Below are 18,973 nucleotides of genomic sequence, written 5' to 3' on the forward strand. Positions count from 1 at the left end.
GGATTAAGTGAGAACAGAGAGGAGAGCAGCAAAGCGTAGGGAGTATAATACGCGCAAAAAGTGGCGGAAAGAAAGGGCAGAGAAAAGCTGAAAAAAGAAAGAAAATGGAGGGAAAAAGAAGGTTGGAAGGGGGTGGGACAGGGTGAAAAGGGGCAAAGCTGCAAGCGCAGCAATATCAACTTTCGTCCTCGTAAAACTTTCCAACGTTGACGGCTGACAGCTGTCAATGACGAGCATAGACGAGGGCGAGACGAGGGCAAAGGGGTGGTCGCGGTTTCTCCAGCCTCCTGTTCGGCTCCCTGCGAGTCTGCGTCGCGTCCCGACGACTGTCAAAGTGTCAAGGATCCACGCCGCTATTCTTCTCTTGGCTAGACTGACAATAATTCACTTGGCGTCCCGAAGATTCGACGTAGGCTCCGTTTTCTTCGCTGTTCGTCTGCCAGCGTCGCTAGGCTGCTGATAAAAAGATAATGGATCACTGGTGACGCTGTGCGTCTCGAAGAAAGACGAGCCCGTTTGCTCCCGCTTCGTTTTAACCTCGTGAGAACGCGGCTCCGGCAATCGATGCCGGAAACATCCTTCCCTACCTTCTTTCCTTTCAAATTTTTCTACGTTCAACTCTCTAAATGTAGTTTTCGAATTTTTATTTAGATTTGCAAATTTCGATATGTTCAAATTTCTAGATTACTAATTGGTCGATATTCTTAAAATTCTTTACCTCCGAATTAGAAGACGTTCAAATCCAAAGATCCTGAGTCTTTTGATTTCCAGGAATACTTAAGTTTTGAATTCTCAAGTACGCATATCCCTAAATTTCAAATGCCTAGACTCCGATATTCTACGTCTCCAAATCTTTAAACCCCCAAATTTGTAAATTCTTAAATCCCTAGATCTGAAATTCCTAGATTACCAAATCCCTAGACCTCCAAATCCCCAGATCTCCAAATCCCTAGACCCCCAAATCCCTTCAAATTACCTAGATCTGAAATCCCTATATTTCCAAATCCCTAGATTACCAAATCTCCAAATTATCAAATCCCTAGATTTCCAAATCTCTAGCTCCCAAATACTTAGACCTCCAAATCCCTAGATTTCCAAATCCCTAGACCCCCAAATCCCTAGATTCCGAAATCCGCAGATCCCAAATTTCTAGCTCCTAAATCTCTAAATTGCCAAATCCCTAAATTGCCAAATCCCTTAATTTCAAATTACCTAGATCTGAAATCCCTAGATTTCCAAATCTCTAAATTACCAAATCCCCAAATTACCAAATCCCTAGATTTCGAAATCCCTAGCTCCCAAATTCCTAAACCTCCAAATCCCTAAATCTCCAAATTCCTAGACTCCCAAATCCCTAGATTCCGAAATCCGTAGATCCCAAATCCCTAGCTCCTAAATCCCTAAATTGCCAAATCCCTAGATTACGAAATCTCTAAATTACCAAATCCCTACATCCCTAAATTACTTCGTTCTCAAATCCCTAGACCCCAAATCCCTTAATTTCAAATCCCTATATCCCTAAATTCTACTAATTAGAATCCCTAAAATTCGAATGCTTAAATCCTCAAACTCATAAATCACAAACCCCTAGACACCAAATGCTTACATCTCAAATCCCTAAATTCCAAATCGAACGAAATATTAACAACAAGACAAGAAAAGTTCATAGTTGTAAATATTCCTTCTCTGTCTATACGTATACAAATAAAATGGCAGCAATTCGATTGTCCATCATGATACGTATAATCTGTCATTACCATCGATCATGGAATCGCACACACGCAGCGTGCAGGAAAGCCTATATTGGCCTAGATTCGTCGCAAACAAATCGAATCTTTTGACAAATTGAATCTAGCTTGTCGAGTAAACCTCGTTGTATCGCCATAACTCTCTGGGAAAAAAAAGGTCAGATATCGTGGGATTTTACAAAATCAACGGGGATTTTTGCACCACAGCAGCGAACACCGGAAACAGAGAAGGAGGCCGCAAGCGTCGAAGCGGAAAGAGAGCCGCGAAAAAACGCGCGTAAAATCGGCGGACGATCGAAATCGATACCCGTTGATTGCCGAATTCGTTAACCCTTTTGAAAAGCTCGGGGACGGTACGGAGACGGGAGACGGCGGAGGGAAACAGGAAGTAAAGGGATGCGACACCGTCGCGCTACAATGTTGCAGGTTTGCCGTGTGTTGTCGGCGCGGCTCTTCTCTCACACCCGGCTTTTCAGGCCCGTTCCAGGCTTGTTCTCGTCGAGTCGTTGTCGATGCCGGAAATAAAAGTGCCGACGAGTCGGCCGCTTGTAATGGTTAATAGTTACTTGTACCGAGTATTTCGAGCCGGCTTCGAATCCGGGCCTCGTTGCGACGCGTTTTCCACGGGAAAGAGCTTTTGTCCGGCGGACAAAGGCGAGCCTCCACGGTATTTGATCGAACGCGAATATCGGGATTGTATAAATACTCTTACGATCGCTTGTACAAATGTTCGCCCGAGGGGCAAGAAGCTTTTTTCCGAAAGGGTGTATTTCGATGCAACTTGTCACGGGGCTTTTAACGCGCTGCTAATTTCGACCGTGTGAGGATTTTGTAATCTGCCAACTACAATTCTCTCGTGTTACATCGCCACCCCTGAACTTTCCATAGTCGTTCGAGGTCCTGTAAGCTTACGGTAAAGGGGTAGTTTTTAATAACTGCGAGGCACGTTTTTAGGAAATACTGAAAGATCTTTAATACTGACTTCTCACGGCAAATACTGATACAAGAGTGTCTTTGTAGACACGATCTCATCTTGAGTTAACCTCATCTTGGTGCTAACCACCGTTAGACGGACCACCGTTAAGTGGATGTTGCTTAGGGCGCTTGGACCTGAAGAAGTTTCCCTTAGGAAGGGGAAGTGCAATGACAAAAGACATGTTTTCGACCGTTCGTCGATTTCTATGTATTTTTTAACAGTCCTGGAAGTCAGGATTGTCTCGCGTCATTGTCGCAAGCCTTCACAGACATCACAACCCTTAGACATTAAGTCATCTCCTTACGCAACTATAATGATATACAGTTCTTACTCAGAATTCCTATACACAGAAATTACATAACCTTCATACAATTATATATTTTTTACGGGCGCAGATTTGTCCACAAAATATAGGCTGCACCGAAAATAAATTGGGAACTGCTAGATATTGTTCTGTTTTCATATCGAGGCCGGCTTCGGAAATAAAACTTCATTCTCGTTAATTGAATTTCATATAACTTGTAATTCAATTTTTCCAATTTTATAAAACCGATGTAGTTAACGTTCATAGAGGATCACATTGTTCTTTTATTTTTACTACGTTCCGATCAATATTCTAGTCATTTTCACATTTTGTCGCGCATAATTGAACGTGAAATTCAATTTTGTTACGGCATTTTGTTATTTCTTTTGAAAGTATAACTTGATCTTTTAATTTCAGTTCATGTGTGCTTATAATAGGTTATTTTTAAATTGTTGTACATCTTGAAGATCGAATATGTACAATGTTGTGGGTATATCTTTTGTGACTGATCGATCTGATTACTTGACTTACACTTAACATTGTCAATATTAAGTAATTCTTCAACTGAAATTATTCTTAATGTTAACGAATTGTGAAATGTTGACTGTCATTGTGGTCATACGTGACTGTCACTGCAAGTTCAATTAAATCAATTTATTTATAGGAAAATCACATGAAAGAAACTTTTGAGAACTCTTAGTATAAAGACTATAATATACACTAACAGATAAAAAGCTTAAATACACTTGTTCTTGACAACCTACAGTCTGAACACAAACATAACATAACATAACAGAATTTCAATTAAATCAATTTATTTATAGGAAAATCACATGAAGAAAACTTTTGAGAACTCTTAGTATAAAGACAATAATATACACTAGCAGATAAAAAAATTAAATACACTTGTTCTTGACAACCTACAGTCTGAACACAAACATAACATAACATAACATAATTTCAATTAAATCAATTTATTTATAGGAAAATCACATGAAAGAAACTTTTGAGAATTCTTAGTATAAAGACTATAATATACACTAACAGATAAAAAGCTTAAATACACTTGTTCTTGACAACCCACAGTCTGAACACAAACATCAGTTTCAACTATGACAATCACCCTATTAACGTTCATTTCATCCAAGACCTCTATCATCTTTCTAAAAGAAAAACTTGCTCTTCACACCAAGAAATTTAATCGAACCCAAACTTGAAGGTCCACACCTGAATTAAGCTACATGTACTCCTAGATTTATGTAAGTTAAAACTCTTTGAACAAACTGGTCAGAGAACGGTCCCCCTAGGAACGTGACTCGCGTTACTTTTCCTTCTGATAAATGACGTGTATGTATTAGGCTCGGTTTATAGGCAAACTTTCGGTCGTCTGTATCAACACGGTTATTCCCGATGGGAGCAGATCCAGCTACTTAATCTCGCACGGCCATTCGTATCGGTGAATATTTCATTCGCGCCTGCTAAATCTCCCTTTTCTACCCCCGCGTCGTTCGCCGATAGCTATTTGTATTTTCCCAAGTGGTTTTGCATTCCGCCGGTAATTACGCGATGTATCGTTACGAAATCGAATCACGATCCCAAGATTTGTGATTCTGGAGAACGATGTTTCTCTTTAATTCAATTTGCAGTGACTCACCGGAGAAATACGGATACTATGAACTGTCATAGGAGAATGTAAATCTTTCTGATCATAAATGTTTTTTCTTGGCTTGATGCTTTATCGTTGCGAGAGTTATCGATACCTGAACCGATTACGATGATGGTGGTCTGTTAATGTGGATCCTTTGCGCCCGTATTTTAACGAAACTTGTATCCCGTACGTTTCAAAAAGAGCAAATTAAATTAGCTTAATAACGCAATTTTTTTCGGAGTCCCGACGGATCTGGGTTGAAAATGCAATAAAAGTCTATTGCCGGTCGTTTAATATCGCGTTTAATTCGAGCGTGTAAAGTGCAGAGTTGGAGGGAAGTTAACGCGTTAAATAATTTATAATCGGTTCAAGTCGTTCGCGTGACTGGCGTTTGTACTTATCAGCGGATCGCACGGGCCATGTTACGAGCGCTGTCGAAACATGCGATTTATCTAGTCACCGATTCGACAAGTATCGTGAATTCGATGACGCTGATCAAATTCGATGATGCTCGGTCTAGCGGAAAACGCGCGACCAGTCGACACTTCCGTTCTGCCTACAGCTCTAGAAATACTTACCAGATCGTATAAATTCACTCGCGAACGTTAATTACATAACTTTTCTGATTTATCGAAACTAACTCGTGGAACATTTTTAAACGTCATTAAACATTTTTAATAACGAACAAAAATTACCTTTAATGCAGCTTAATTATACGTTCCCGAGGATGAACTGGTCATCGTAATCGCAGTCTGTGATACCGAAATACGTGGATCTGAATAGTTCTTGCGTAGCAAAGGGTCTATTCAATGTTACTAATTAGCTGTTCCTAATTAGCGTAATTCGGCTCGCTTCCTACGCACGGTTAGTTTCAACAAGTTGATTTCAATGTTGCTGAGTTTATCAGACAGCCAGATGCAGACCTTGATCTGTGTATAAGCAAATGTTAAGCCGAAGCATTAGAATTCATATCCGTTATGTTCGCAATGCGTCTAAATCGTGCAATATGGGGAGCTCCGCGTGCCACAAAATGGCGGTGGGCATCAAATACCCATATTTTTATGTAAACTTCAGTGTAAAATATATGTACACGCACTTGTATGTACTTAATATATATACACACACTTTATACGGTAATTGTATAAAGTTAAGTGGTGCGTCTTATTATAGTATAACATTTCGTGATGTAATTTGGAGGTTATGTTCATATTTATATATTTAATTGCAGGTTTATGGACATTGCTTATAGATCATAAATAAAGTACGATACATATATAAGGGATGAAGCACAATTTATACAATTATTCTTCATCAAAGCATCTTAACCTCTTATCCTACATTAATGTGTCACACTTGTGATACACACTATAGTTCATACACTAGACTTCTATCTTAACTGCAATTCAATTTTGTGTTCAATAATCTGCGTCCTCAAGGATCTTTGACTGTATAATATACCTAACATTTTAACTATTTTAAATCGTTCTCAGATTGCGCATATAATTAGCCAGCCATGAAGGACGCCATTTTGAAAATTGCAGGTTATGTACTTAATTTCTGAAATTTGGAGCAGTGACTTCTTGCTGTTTTTTCAAAATAAACTAGGTAATAATGAACCTTTTTATCGAAAATAAACTAGGTAATAGTCGAACCGATGTTTAAGTAGAATCGAGTGTTAATTATAGCAAAAGTTCTCTGTCATTACGCGAATATCGCGTCACAGGCACGCGTTAAATTTCTGCCATTAATTCGGTTTCAATCGTAGAATGGTAGAAGGGTGAACAGAAACGAGCCGTCATACCTTCCACAAACAGGAATTCATCCGGGAGATTGTATACTATCTGACGATTCGATCTGCACTATTCAGATCGACGCGGCTCGCCTCGAATCTCCCACGGGACGCGACCAGCCTCCATTGTGATCTCGAACTTACGGACTAACGATGTTGCCGCTGATAATTGCTTGCACGATGGAGCCCGATAATATCGTGCCCGTCTCCCGATATTGAAAACAATTTATCGATGAAATGATGCGAGCCACATTCATGCTCCTCGGAAGCATCTGCCGTTAATCGAACGCGGGAAATAAAGAGGACTCTAAGTGCCATTTTTCGAACGCTCTTTGTTCTTGAGAAACGTGTTTATACGAACAATCGACAAATACCAAACGTTTATCGCTTCTATAAATACTTTAGAGTCTAAGGCTTAGACCTTTGTCAAAAAGGTTTGCAGTAGAGAAATGTGCATTTAAATGAATATTTAAATATAAGTAGCTACATAAAGGGATTAAAGTCTGAATTATTTTCACGATAAAATAACAAGCTTGAAATGTTAAACCTCGAAGGACAAATTATTTTATAGTTATGGAATGTACGTTGTAAAGTCGTAAAAACTCTTATCGGATACTTTTGCGTTTAAAGGCAAAGAAAATAATTTAGTTGTCCTATAAATAAAGAGTACAAATATTGAATGTATTATTGGCGTGTATAAATATTGTAATTAGAGGGAATTGGAGTTAATCTCGGAGACAATAAGGTGACTAAGAGTCCCTCATTTTTCGACAGTATTAGCAAATTGCTGTTTTCTGGCCGTTTCGCGATTGTAACAGAGGGGACGATTACGGGGAGAGATTGATCGACAAAGTGGAAGAAAAATGAGTGCACACGACCACGAAAGATCGCGTGTCGTCGTCTTAATCAAGAAATTTCGGGGCCGTCCACGTGACCCGCGCCCCCAACGGCAAGCCGGGGTTGAAACAGGGTGTATTTTGTCGTGGGCCATTTCTGGGGTAAATTACAACCACGCAGGAGTCGTTACGGCTGCTTGAATACCAGTGAAATGGATTGTGCCAGGGATAAAGAATGAAAAATTACCGCCGCCGTTGTATCGCGTGTATTGTTTGAACGTTTTCTAGAAACGGGGGAAAAAATGGAAGAAAAATGACGGAAAATTGCGTTTTTCGTTAACGCCCGTCTGACGCTGTCTGTGTAATTAAAATTTATCGAAACTTTCCATTGTCTTGATTTATTTCTTGTGGTTAGGTTTGCAACGATCCTTCGTATGTACTTTATCCCTTTTTGTATAGATAACTATCTAATCGTTAGCTATTTTATTTTACATTGTTACTTGATATTTTATATGTGGTTTAATAGTTTCATTCTTTTATCTCAAAATTTAACAACTCGACAGTTTTTGAAATATAAAATGGAAATGAAAGCACTCAATTTTACTTCGATGTTTAGGTTTAATTTTTATTTTATGATGCAGAGTTGTGTATGGATAGCTTAATAGTCATTGAACACACGACCAATAAAGAACACCGGGTAAATAGAGTGCTACAGGTCGTGCACGCAATTTTTCTAATCATCGCCGTTATTATTCTTGTCGCTATTATGCTTATTATCATTGTCCAATTGGAGAACGCGGCCCATTTCCGGGAAGACATACAGCCACTCGGGGATCGTTATTCGCTAGCAGAATGGGCCATGGGAAACCGGATACCCTGGTAAGGAGGTCGCAGAAAACTAACGACTCGTTCGTGAGAATAAACTCCGCGTAATTCTACGTTTCTTAAATCCTCGCGATTCTATGTACCGAGAATCGTTGCGTTAACAAATAGTAATGCAGCTGGATCTCTTATAATCTTCCGTTCTTAACTTCTTCCAACGACGGAAATTGACCAATTAACAAATCCGTGCAATAAAAAGCATCTTTCTCTGAAGGGACACTCATTCGTTTTCGTCTTTAATCCTGATTAACACGCACTTAATCGAATATTAATTTTCAAGTCGAACTACCAAGTGCTAAGTAATCAGTGCAAAGCGGATTACAATAGATTAAATCGTAGATATATGAAATGTTTATTGATCCCTTATCGATCTGCAAACATCTATTATAATCCTCTTTACGTCGGTTACTAATTTATCACCTAATAGGTTACTGAGGAATATTACGTTGAAATCGCTGGTTTTCGAGGTCACAAGCCTCTGATATTTTAGTACAGGTTTTCCTTAAAGGTTAATTATTAGAGGAAGTTCAGATTTTGGAACAGCCTGTATAAGGTTCTGTTACTGTTACTGTGATCTTAGTTAAAGATTCGTACTTTCAATCTTCCTTGACACACTCAGACTTTCAATCCCCTGTTATCCACCGGACTTAGAAATTGTTCGCTCTGTTATCAGGTCCTCTTCCAAACAGTAAGAAAGGAGCAGGATAATGCCCCAATTAACGTCAAATTAATATAACGGAAGTTTCGCATTTTTGCATGTAACAAGAATGGCTTAAACTCACAGTTTCAATATTTCTCTCAGTTGCATTTATTACGTGCTAACCTTATTTAACGCTGTTTTAGCCTTAAGCGCTAAACGAAGCTTTAAAACCGGAATATGATTGGAGCGTTTTAAAACCGGCAAAAAAAGTATCGAAAATCTATCGCTGAAGTTCGCGTTGTTGAAAGTTTTTTCATCCCCCGTTTCGCTTCGCGCCTTAATCTACCTTACCGCGGAGCGGTTCCAACAAAAACGCGAAAAGAAAAGCTCTAGATTATTTCTCGACGCTGTCATCCCTTCTTCGAGAAGGAATTAAACCGCGAAGAAAAACGACGACCATTTATTTACGCGCGATCCCGAGGTCTTATCGTTAACAGCATCACGAAAAAACAAAGACGAAAAAAAAAGAAAAGAGAGACAGAAAATCCCGAAGAGATTCGATTTCGCGAAGGGAGAGTGGGTGGACCACCGCGAAACACTCGACCGTGTTTTTTTCTCTCTCTCCGTCTCGTTCCGTTGCCCTCGCGGCACCCCTTTTGCCCCGGGGGTGAGATTCTCCATCGAGGCTGGCCCGTTGGTGCGAACTGTGATTACGGATTTCGAGTCTCGCCCGCGGATTTTACGAGCCCGCCGTGAATCGCACGACTCACACCCTTTCCGCCTCTCTCTCTGTCGTTCCTCGGGAAGGGAGAAAGAGAGAACGCGAGAGGCATACGAACCGCATGGAAATAAATAAATGCCTGGGGGTGGTCGGTGTCGAGACGGGTACCAAGGGGTGAGGCAGGGGTGCTGGCTTCGCTTCAGGACCCACCTGCTATCGATTTCACCCTTGAAACTCAACCGTGCCGATCTGACGAATCTTTTGCGCCGATTTTCTTGCGACTACGGGAATTGCGACGGATTTCATCTTGTACCGTTTCTTCTCTTCGAGATGCTTCAACTTCTTTTTACCGCGTGGCACTGTTATTTGAACTGACACCAGTTGAGTGATGCAGTTTTCTAAGTAACACTAAACCTACCATATAATGTGTACTTGATTTGAAATTAAAAATGAAGGTAAAAAATATATAAACAAATGACGAAACATAAATTAGAACATACATACACTCATCCTTCATAAATTAGAACATACATTTATCCTTCAATGCTGATTTCAAGGAATGTACTTTAACAAAATGTGTACCTAATCAGAAACTTGTGAATCAATCATTTAACTAGTCTAGTAGTTTTATAGTTAAATCCTACTTTACTTTGTACAAATTTAAAAAATCCAGAAACTACTCCAACATGATCCGCATATTGTCCTTTGCATTATCAGCATGACATCGACCTGAAGCGTAAAATTTCCCCACGGGATATAAAGTCATGTACTCCGCGCCTAAGTAGCAATAAACAACTGCATCTCGTGATGCAGCTATCACTGCAGCTACTTTACATCACCATTGGATTATATTCTTCACGAGACTCTTACCACGTAAAGTTTATTATTAACGAACAACATAAACATCTATTCGACGCGTGATAGACGTATGGAAGATCTAGAAATTCGTTCGTGGATGTTGTCGAAAGTTTCGTAAATGACATGCGTCGATATCAGCTCCCCTTGGAGATAAGCAACTCCGAGCACTCTTAAAACGTTTCCTCCGCGTTTTATTATTCTAACAGCCCCTCTGGCGAGAGCTACTGCGGATGAAATAACTTCTTTTTTATCTCGCATTAAACGGAGACATCTGTTTTATCGATCGGAGACGCGTCACGGAATGTTCTATTAAAACGAAACAAAGACGTTGTTGGGAGAAATTGGATTCGGTTATTATGAGAAATGTAAGAGTGGAAATATAGGGATGTGGTTCTGTGGCAGGGGAATCTAGAAATTTGATAGGGACACATTATGGGATCTATGGAGGTATTAACTGATAGAGATTTAAGAGTCTGATATAGAGATATATGAATTTGGAAATGTGAAGATGTAGAAATGTAGAGATTTGAATATATAAGAATCTGAGATGTAGGTATTCAGAGATCTTTAACAATCTGAGGATCTAGAGATCTAGGAATCTAGGAACCTAGAGGTTCAAGGATCTGTTGATTTAGACATTCGAAGATCTAGAGAGCTGGGGATCTGAAAATTTGTTAATCTAGAAATTCGAAGATTTGAAAACCTGGGAATCTGAAAATTTATTAATCTAGAAATTCGAAATTTTGGAGACCTGGGGATCTGAAAATCTATTAATCTAGTTTTCGATAAATAGAAATCTGAGAATCTAGAATTCTGAGATCTATGAATCTAGAGACCTGGGTGAAGTAATATGTAGATCCAGATATTTGAAGATTTCTAACCAGAGGTCTAAGCATTTGACTACCTATGAATCTGAAAACCTGAGGCTCCAGCAATTATAGAATCTAAAAATTTAAAAATAGATATCCCTAGAATTTTTCTGTTAAAAGCTGTCCATTCCATCGTTAGAGAACGCCACAATTAGATGAATCAACACGATGCGATAACAGCCGTTGTTTATAGAGCTTTTACTTAAAGACACGACTCGAAAACGTCGTTGCGTTCGTGTCGCGCGATCCCCCGTGGAATAATATTTTTCCACCTCTTCGTGGCCGCTTTCCACGATGAAATCTAATTAACCCCTAATTAGGGGCGGCGTACTTCCGTCGAACGACCCTTTCATTTATTTTACATGCTGCTTTTCCTTTTTTCTGCCGCCGGCCGATTGTTGTTCGTCCCGTTTTTCTTTCGCGAGCGAGCTGAATCGAATCCGAACAAAGCAACGCGAAAGAAAGAGAAGGGAAAAAGGGAGGACGTTGCTTGACCGACTGGTTGATTTATTTATCAGCTGCCGGAGCTTGTCTACATTTTGCGACACGTTGTTCAGACACGCGACACAAGCTTCTACCAAGCTTGGTGACTGGAAATCAGTTATCGGAGGTAGAATTGAAGTTACCACGCGAGGAAAAATTGCCTCGGGGCTGATAGAATTACGACACAGAAATAGAGCTGTCTATCGCGATTCTGGAACGACTTTATTTTCACCCTTCGTACGAGAGGTTTAATATTTTGCTCTAGTGCCATTGTATATTTAAGGATATCATTTTTACTCTTGCTATAAAAATGTTTTTTATAGGTTATGGAATGAGGCAAGGTTTCCCATTTTACAATAAACCTAATCATGTTATTTCTTAATTTTACATATAAGTATATGTGCATGTATGTATATGTATATACACATGTGTGTACACATATATATGTACATATACATATAAAATATGTATGTACTCATATATATGTACATAACATGTAGAATATGTATGTACACATATAAATGTACATATACATGTAGAATATGTATGTACACATACATATGTATGTATATATATATGTAAAATATGTATGTACACATATATATGTACATATATATATGTAAAATATAAAGTGATGAGAAAATATAAAATCAAAAAGACATTCAAACAATCAGCACAAAATAAACCACCATATATCGACAACATGACATAACCTCGCAACACCTCATGACGATAAAAAATGGCGGGAACTCAGGTTAAGCAGCTGACTCATATTCAGATCCGTCACTTAAGAACCGTCGTCAACATTCAACAATCTTGAATCATAAAAAAAAATAAATTATAATGCAGCTTTTACAGACGCGATTATGAATCACAGCTTCAAATTCAGAATTAGCTCAATTATTTGAAGTAAAGCGATTTAGGGCGACTCTTGTCACTTCCATTTTTAAACTAGCACGATAGAATTCTATTGGACAATCCGATTGTTTTCTTGAAAAAGGTAGTTGTTTTAAAGTCGAAGTGCACAGTCAGGTGTTTGGGTCCGCAGGTCGGCGAACCTGCAGCGGGAGAAAGGAACGACGCACCAGGGACATCCCCGGGTTTCGATTATCGTCAATAACTCGGCTGGATGTGTATCCCTTCCGTGCAATGCCTGTAGTTCCCGGAAATTCGCTTCGCCCCCGGGATTATCCCGTCCGGGGGATTCCCATCTCGGCGCCATGGTTATGCGCCCTTCCTGCCTGTCGTTCAACCCTTACTTTTGCCCTGGTCCCCTTCGTCCCTTTGTCTTCGAGTTGCTTCGCGATTTCTTCAAAATTACTTTGTCCAAAATATTGCGTCGCATCTTTCTCGCAATCGTACGATATTACACTCGTGTCTTTCGTACAATTTATTTTCTACGATGAACCTTTTAAATCGGAGTTCTTTCTGTTGCAGAATGCACGTTTCCGTTGAAATGGGAGGGGACGTGGTTTCAGAGCGGAGTCAGACAACCTATCGTCATCTCCAAGAACGAGCTGTCCAGCAAGGGCAGGTGTCTGCACAACGAGGGCGACAAATTTCTTCTGGTGGACCAGTGAGTTCTTTTTATACATATAATTTTTACATATATTTATTCGTTACGTTGTACGATTTAATTAATAGGTAAAATTAAAAGAGCCTTTGAATCTTCAATTCTTTATCTTCTTCGTGAAATTCTTTTGCTATTTAAATACACTCACAAGAGTCCTTTCTTTACATTTCCCTTTCCAACATTTTCAATGCAGAAATTTAATACGTAGAAATTCCTTTTCAAGTTTTTATAATATACCAAATGAAGAATAAAAATTGTTCATAATAAAATGCATACGTAATGAACGATAAAGGAACTCAATTACGTACTACAGAAGATTAATGAAAGTTCTTACATCTCGAAAAAACTGCAGCACGATGTAAAGAGGATAAATACAGTAGCTACATTTTTCAGAGGCAAGTTTGAACTCGAAGAAAATTTCTTTTGTTAAACTTACTTTCTTTAATAAGAACCTTTTATAACTGGCGCTGTCGAGAGATTAAAAACTCACTCTGTTAATACGCTATTAAAAGTCAACCCTTGGTTCTACATCCAACGTTAAGTTTTCCTAGCATAAAACAACGCAATCTATGTTTAAAAAAATAATTGAAAAGTAAAGTAAAAATAATTGTGTAATTAGTAAAAATATTCACAATGATTGTAAATATAACAACATGCATGATCCAGCTGAAATTAAAATTAAATTTTACTATCTCGATATAAAATAACGCAATCTGTGTTTAAAAGAATAATTGAAAAGTAAAGTAAAAATAATTGTGTAATTAGTAAAAATATTCGTAATGATTGTAAATATAACAACAACCATGATCCAATTAAAATTAAAATTAAATTTTACTATCTCGATATAAAATAACGCAATCTATGTTTTAAAAAATAATTGCAAAAGTAAAGTAAAAATAATTGTATAATTAGTAAAAATATTCGCAATGATTATAAATATAACAACATGGTTGATCCAACTAAAATTAAAATTAAATTTTACTATCTCGATATAAAATAACGCAATCTGTGTTTAAAAAAATAATTGTAAAAGTAAAGTAAAAATAATTGTGTAATTAGTAAAAATATTCACAATGATTGTAAATATAACAACAACCATGATCCAATTAAAATAAAAATTAAATTTTACTATCTCGATATAAAATAACGCAATCTGTGTTTAAAAGAATAATTGAAAGAGTAAAGTAAAAATAATTGTGTAATTAGTAAAATTATTCACAGTGATTGTAAATATAACAACATGAATGATTGTTACTTGGTAATTTATTTTCTTAAAACGGTCATTAATATAAAATCTGTAAAACTTCAATAAAATTGCTGTTGTAAGCGCAGCGTGACAGAATGTATAAAATTTGGTTTAAAAGAAGTAGAAGAGAAAGGTAGAAGGAACTAAATAAATAAAGCTGCTTCAATATAAAAGAGAGCAATAGAAGAAAACCACGCCATAGCTCGATTTCAGAAATTTGTGTCGCCTGAAATCTCGTTAGAGTTGGCCGTTAATCCGAAGCAATCCGTGTCCTCTAACGAGGAGCAAAAGAAAAAAGGCGTGAAGAACGAAGACGAAGTAGAAGAATCAAGCACAGGCGAAAGCATTCTAATTCCAGCAAACGATATCGAATGAAAGACTCGAATGAGATAAAAAAGCCCTGTTTCTGTTCTGTTCCAGAAAATCCTGCTACCGTTGCGTCGTCATTCACGAGAAGCACTCAAACGTTCTCCAGTACAAAGAAAGTAAGTACAATTCCGGAAGAACATTGAAAAGATGTCGTTTCTTCTCTCGTTCCTTTCTCCTTACTTTCTTGGCCCTTCTTCGACCTGGTCTTCTTTCGACCGACCCGTAATAGCCGTTGTTTCGGTACGAAATCGATAACGATTTCCCGTTGGCCCGTGGAAATCCATTCATTAATTAGAATGCCGATCGGTAATTAAAAGCTCGAAGATGACGAGAAGACGGCCGAGAGAAGGAGGCTGCCAGAATAATTCCCAGCGAAGAACTTAACGACTTTCGTTCGTTGTGCAAACCCGGGGGATGGGTCGCGATGGGATGGGCCGGATGACGAGGAGAGGACACGGAAACGAACGAAACAGGCAATGGTACTGCTAATTCCAGACGGGCACCGGGAACCTCGTTTACAGCGGAAAAGAAATCGAGAGCACTTTGCCGGATTCTAGCGTGCAATCAACCCGGCTGCCTCGTTAATACACGGACAACAGCGAACTTTCTGGGACGTGATAATGATTCCCGTTCCGGATATTTATCGAGCATCGTTATGCAGATCGCTGCAAATTATTGCGCGACTTCTGTTCCTTAATCAGAAATCGCTGCCGACTTTGTTTTGCAAATATTTCGTTAACACGCTCTACGTCCACATTTTTTCCTATCTTCATCTTCCTGCGGATCTTGCACTCTCACTGAACCTATCTTTTCCATCGCCCTGATCTTCATGGATCTTGAGTTCCCTGCACTCTGTGATCCTCGATATTGTCTCTAAAATTTGACTGAGATTTTAGAGTGAAAACTTTTTTCGAAGACTCCTTAGATTGTCTCGAATCTCCATCTTGTGTCGACTGGCACCAGTTACTTCTTGTAGACGTTGCACTCTTACGGTACCCATCTTTTAACCTATCTTTTCCATTGTCCAGGTCCTTATGCATCTTCCTTACACTCTGTGATTCTCAATATCGTCTCCAACATGTGACTTAGATTTTAAATCAAGAACTTGTAGACTGTCCACTTGTAGATTGTCCACATACTGGAAGCACAGGATGCTTCCCTGTCGAGACAAGCTCCAGCACATATTACATATAAAGGATTATCCGATCCGCGTAACGCAAGGTATTCCGAAAATGCACGGTTAAATTGCGGGAGTTAAGCCGCGTATATTCGAAAATTAAAAGTGCTCGTTAATATACCGCAGAAACGGTAAGACTGTTTGAGAGCTCTTTGATGTCCGTTCTCATATGAACGTGTCCTCGTTAGTTTAGAGTGTACAAAGTTAGTGAAGAGCATCTGTTTACGTATTCAGAAAGCCAAAACCTGCATCCGCCTGTACGTGGATTTTCATAAAAATCGTCGGATCTGTAAAAGTTTCGTCCGCTTTAAAACTAGCTCGTTCGAAGCAAGCTTTTACCCTGCTAGAATCGCGCAACGAGGTTTCCTGATAATTCCATTCACTTCAGCGTAGCTCATAGACGATACAAGCCTCTTTTTTTTTTATTTTCAAACCCGCTAACGATACTTTGATCCTCCAACTGTGGTTGTAAGTGACGCGACTGGCGGCGAGGGGAAACGAGCGAGCGGCAAAGAGGGTGGTAAATATGGATCCGGATAAAAAATGGGTTAGGTGCTGGCGAAAAACGTGTGCTGCAGTTCGTACAGCTTCGTTCAAATCAATTGATCGATGGTCAATTTTAAACGGCTATTAATCAATATCCTTTCGTTACTTTTCATAGTTTATTTCATTAGTCCGATGGCACATTTTCTTTCGCTGATACGCGGTTTAGTAATATTTTATTTCGAGGGAAATGGTACTCGTTATATTTTTACTCGCACGAAATTTCGGATATGGTAATACGATTTCATTATTCTGAAGCATAATTTATTTCCTGTAATGGGGGCGGGTTAACGTCTGGTCTTTTAGCTGTTAATGTTTTGGTGTGTTGATATAACGTTGATATAGCAGTGTTCATGTAAGAATGCGTTTAAGTAGCGATAGGTTGGTATAGCAACATGTAGATTATAGCAGCGTTCATGTAAGAATGCGTTGAAACGCGACAGGATGGTGTAGCAACATGTAGATTATAGCAGCTATAGGAACACGTTGGTAGCAGCGTGTTGATATAGCGATGTATCGATGTAACAAATTATTGATCTAGCAGAGTATTGACATAGTGCGTTAATGCTCTGACAGGTTGGTATAGCAACATGTAGATTATAGCAGCGTTCATGTAAGAATGCGTTGAAACGCGACAGGATGGCATAGCAACATGTAGATTATAGCAGCGTTCATGTAAGAATGCGTTGAAACACGGCAGGATGGCATAGCAACATGTAGATTATAGCAGCGTTCATGTAAGAATGCGTTGAAACGCGACAGATTGGTATAGCAACATGTAGATTATAGCAGCGTTCATGTAAGAATGCGTTGAAACGCGACAGGATGGCATAGCAACATGTAGATTATAGCAGCGTTCATGTAAGAATGCGTTGAAATAGCGACAGATTGGTATAGCAACATGTAGATTATAGCAGCGTTCATGTAAAAATGCGTTGAAACGCAACAGGATGGTATAGCAACATTAAGATTATAGCAGCTATAGGAACACGTTGGTAGCAGCGTGTTGATATAGCGATGTATCGATGTAACAAGTCATTGATCTAGCAGAGTATTGACATAGTGCGTCAATGCTCTGACATGTTGGTATAGCGCAATAATATTCCGCAGTTAATATAGCGATGCGTTAATATTCCGATACGTTGATACCCTGGTGCCTTGATATTCCCATACGTTGATGCTCCAGTACGTTGATATAGCGGCGAGCTAATGTAGCATATAATATCGCGACGCTTTATCACCCCATAATTCTACTGATCGAGACTCTACCCGAGACAATATTCAAGCCTTTTTCACCACCTTAATTCAAAAACTTCTGCAACACTGTTTTTAGCAAGAGCTATGTTGAATGAATGTTCATACCTCTGCAACACAAGAGCTATGTTGAATGAATGTATAGAATACCTTCAGAATTGTCAGCTTAATACATGTCAAGATTTAATCCTATTCAGCAATCTTTTTTGTGGAACCTGTCCATATCACTTGAACATTGATATCGAAGAAACGATAGAGCAATTAACTTTCATTCGTCAGAAGTTGCTTCGATTCATCATCTGTCTAAAGATTATGGATTTCTCTCCAGAACTTTTCCCATCGAGATTCATCACCTTTGATAGCTCCATTGCCCATCCATTTTTAACAGCCTTGTTTTGACGGCACATGATCGCTCCATAAACGATCGTGGTAGATCGACGGATTTCAGAAAATATATAAAAATGATTTTCACCAAGTAACGAGAAAAGATACGCATATTTTAAGAGTGACACTTGCTAGACATCTAGAATGTTACATTTTCTCGGACCGCTTTTAGATGTTCATTGTTAAACACACGGATACATCACTGGTTGACAGTAAGATAGATGGTAGAGAAGTGAAACGACCTGTAGAGAGATAAATGAAGCCACAGAGAGAGCAACAACGTCAGTCATATGGACTTTGGCACCACAGCCAAGTTGCGGAGCAACGGAGAGGATGAATTCGTACAGGCTGTTCTAGAGCGTTGCTATCTAACATTATTTCAGTACATTATGCTGATGATCGTGCTTGTTACACGAGTCGTATCTAACGGTTTTTGAAATTAGAATATTCTAATATTTGTATACTTTAACATTTCGCTAACTTATTCAGTCATAACGATTGCAGGAATAGTACCTGCATCTGACAATTTTTTTATATTACAAATTTTCAATCTTCAAGAATTTGACACTCTTCTATACTCAAATTGAGAAATTCAGAAACAGCCATGAGTTCATTTACAGTTGATTTAACTCTCAGATATTGATCTGTTCAAAAGATGATCAAAGACTTAATT

At 38.7% G+C, this 18,973-nt stretch overlaps 1 protein-coding gene and 1 long non-coding RNA gene across 8 annotated transcripts in view; one reads left to right on the forward strand and one right to left on the reverse strand.

Annotated features, from left to right (window-relative positions):
- The window catches only part of LOC143264984 (uncharacterized), a 436,316-nt gene that overhangs the window by 295,687 nt on the left and 121,656 nt on the right, over nucleotides 1-18,973 (reverse strand). The window lies entirely within an intron of this gene.
- The window catches only part of LOC100877240 (uncharacterized), a 340,218-nt gene that overhangs the window by 231,930 nt on the left and 89,315 nt on the right, over nucleotides 1-18,973 (forward strand). For 3 of the 4 annotated variants that reach the window (XM_012298927.2, XM_012298930.2, XM_012298933.2), the window contains 2 exons: nucleotides 13,192-13,330; nucleotides 14,994-15,058. In XM_012298927.2, coding sequence (XP_012154317.1) covers nucleotides 13,192-13,330; nucleotides 14,994-15,058 — 204 coding nt within the window. Of the gene's footprint in view, nucleotides 1-13,191; nucleotides 13,331-14,993; nucleotides 15,059-18,973 lie in introns of those variants that run through there. The other variant, XM_012298935.2, reaches the window with a different exon arrangement.

The sequence above is a fragment of the Megachile rotundata genome, chromosome 1, assembly GCF_050947335.1.
Source record: "Megachile rotundata isolate GNS110a chromosome 1, iyMegRotu1, whole genome shotgun sequence".
NCBI classification, from domain to species: Eukaryota; Metazoa; Arthropoda; class Insecta; order Hymenoptera; family Megachilidae; genus Megachile; species Megachile rotundata.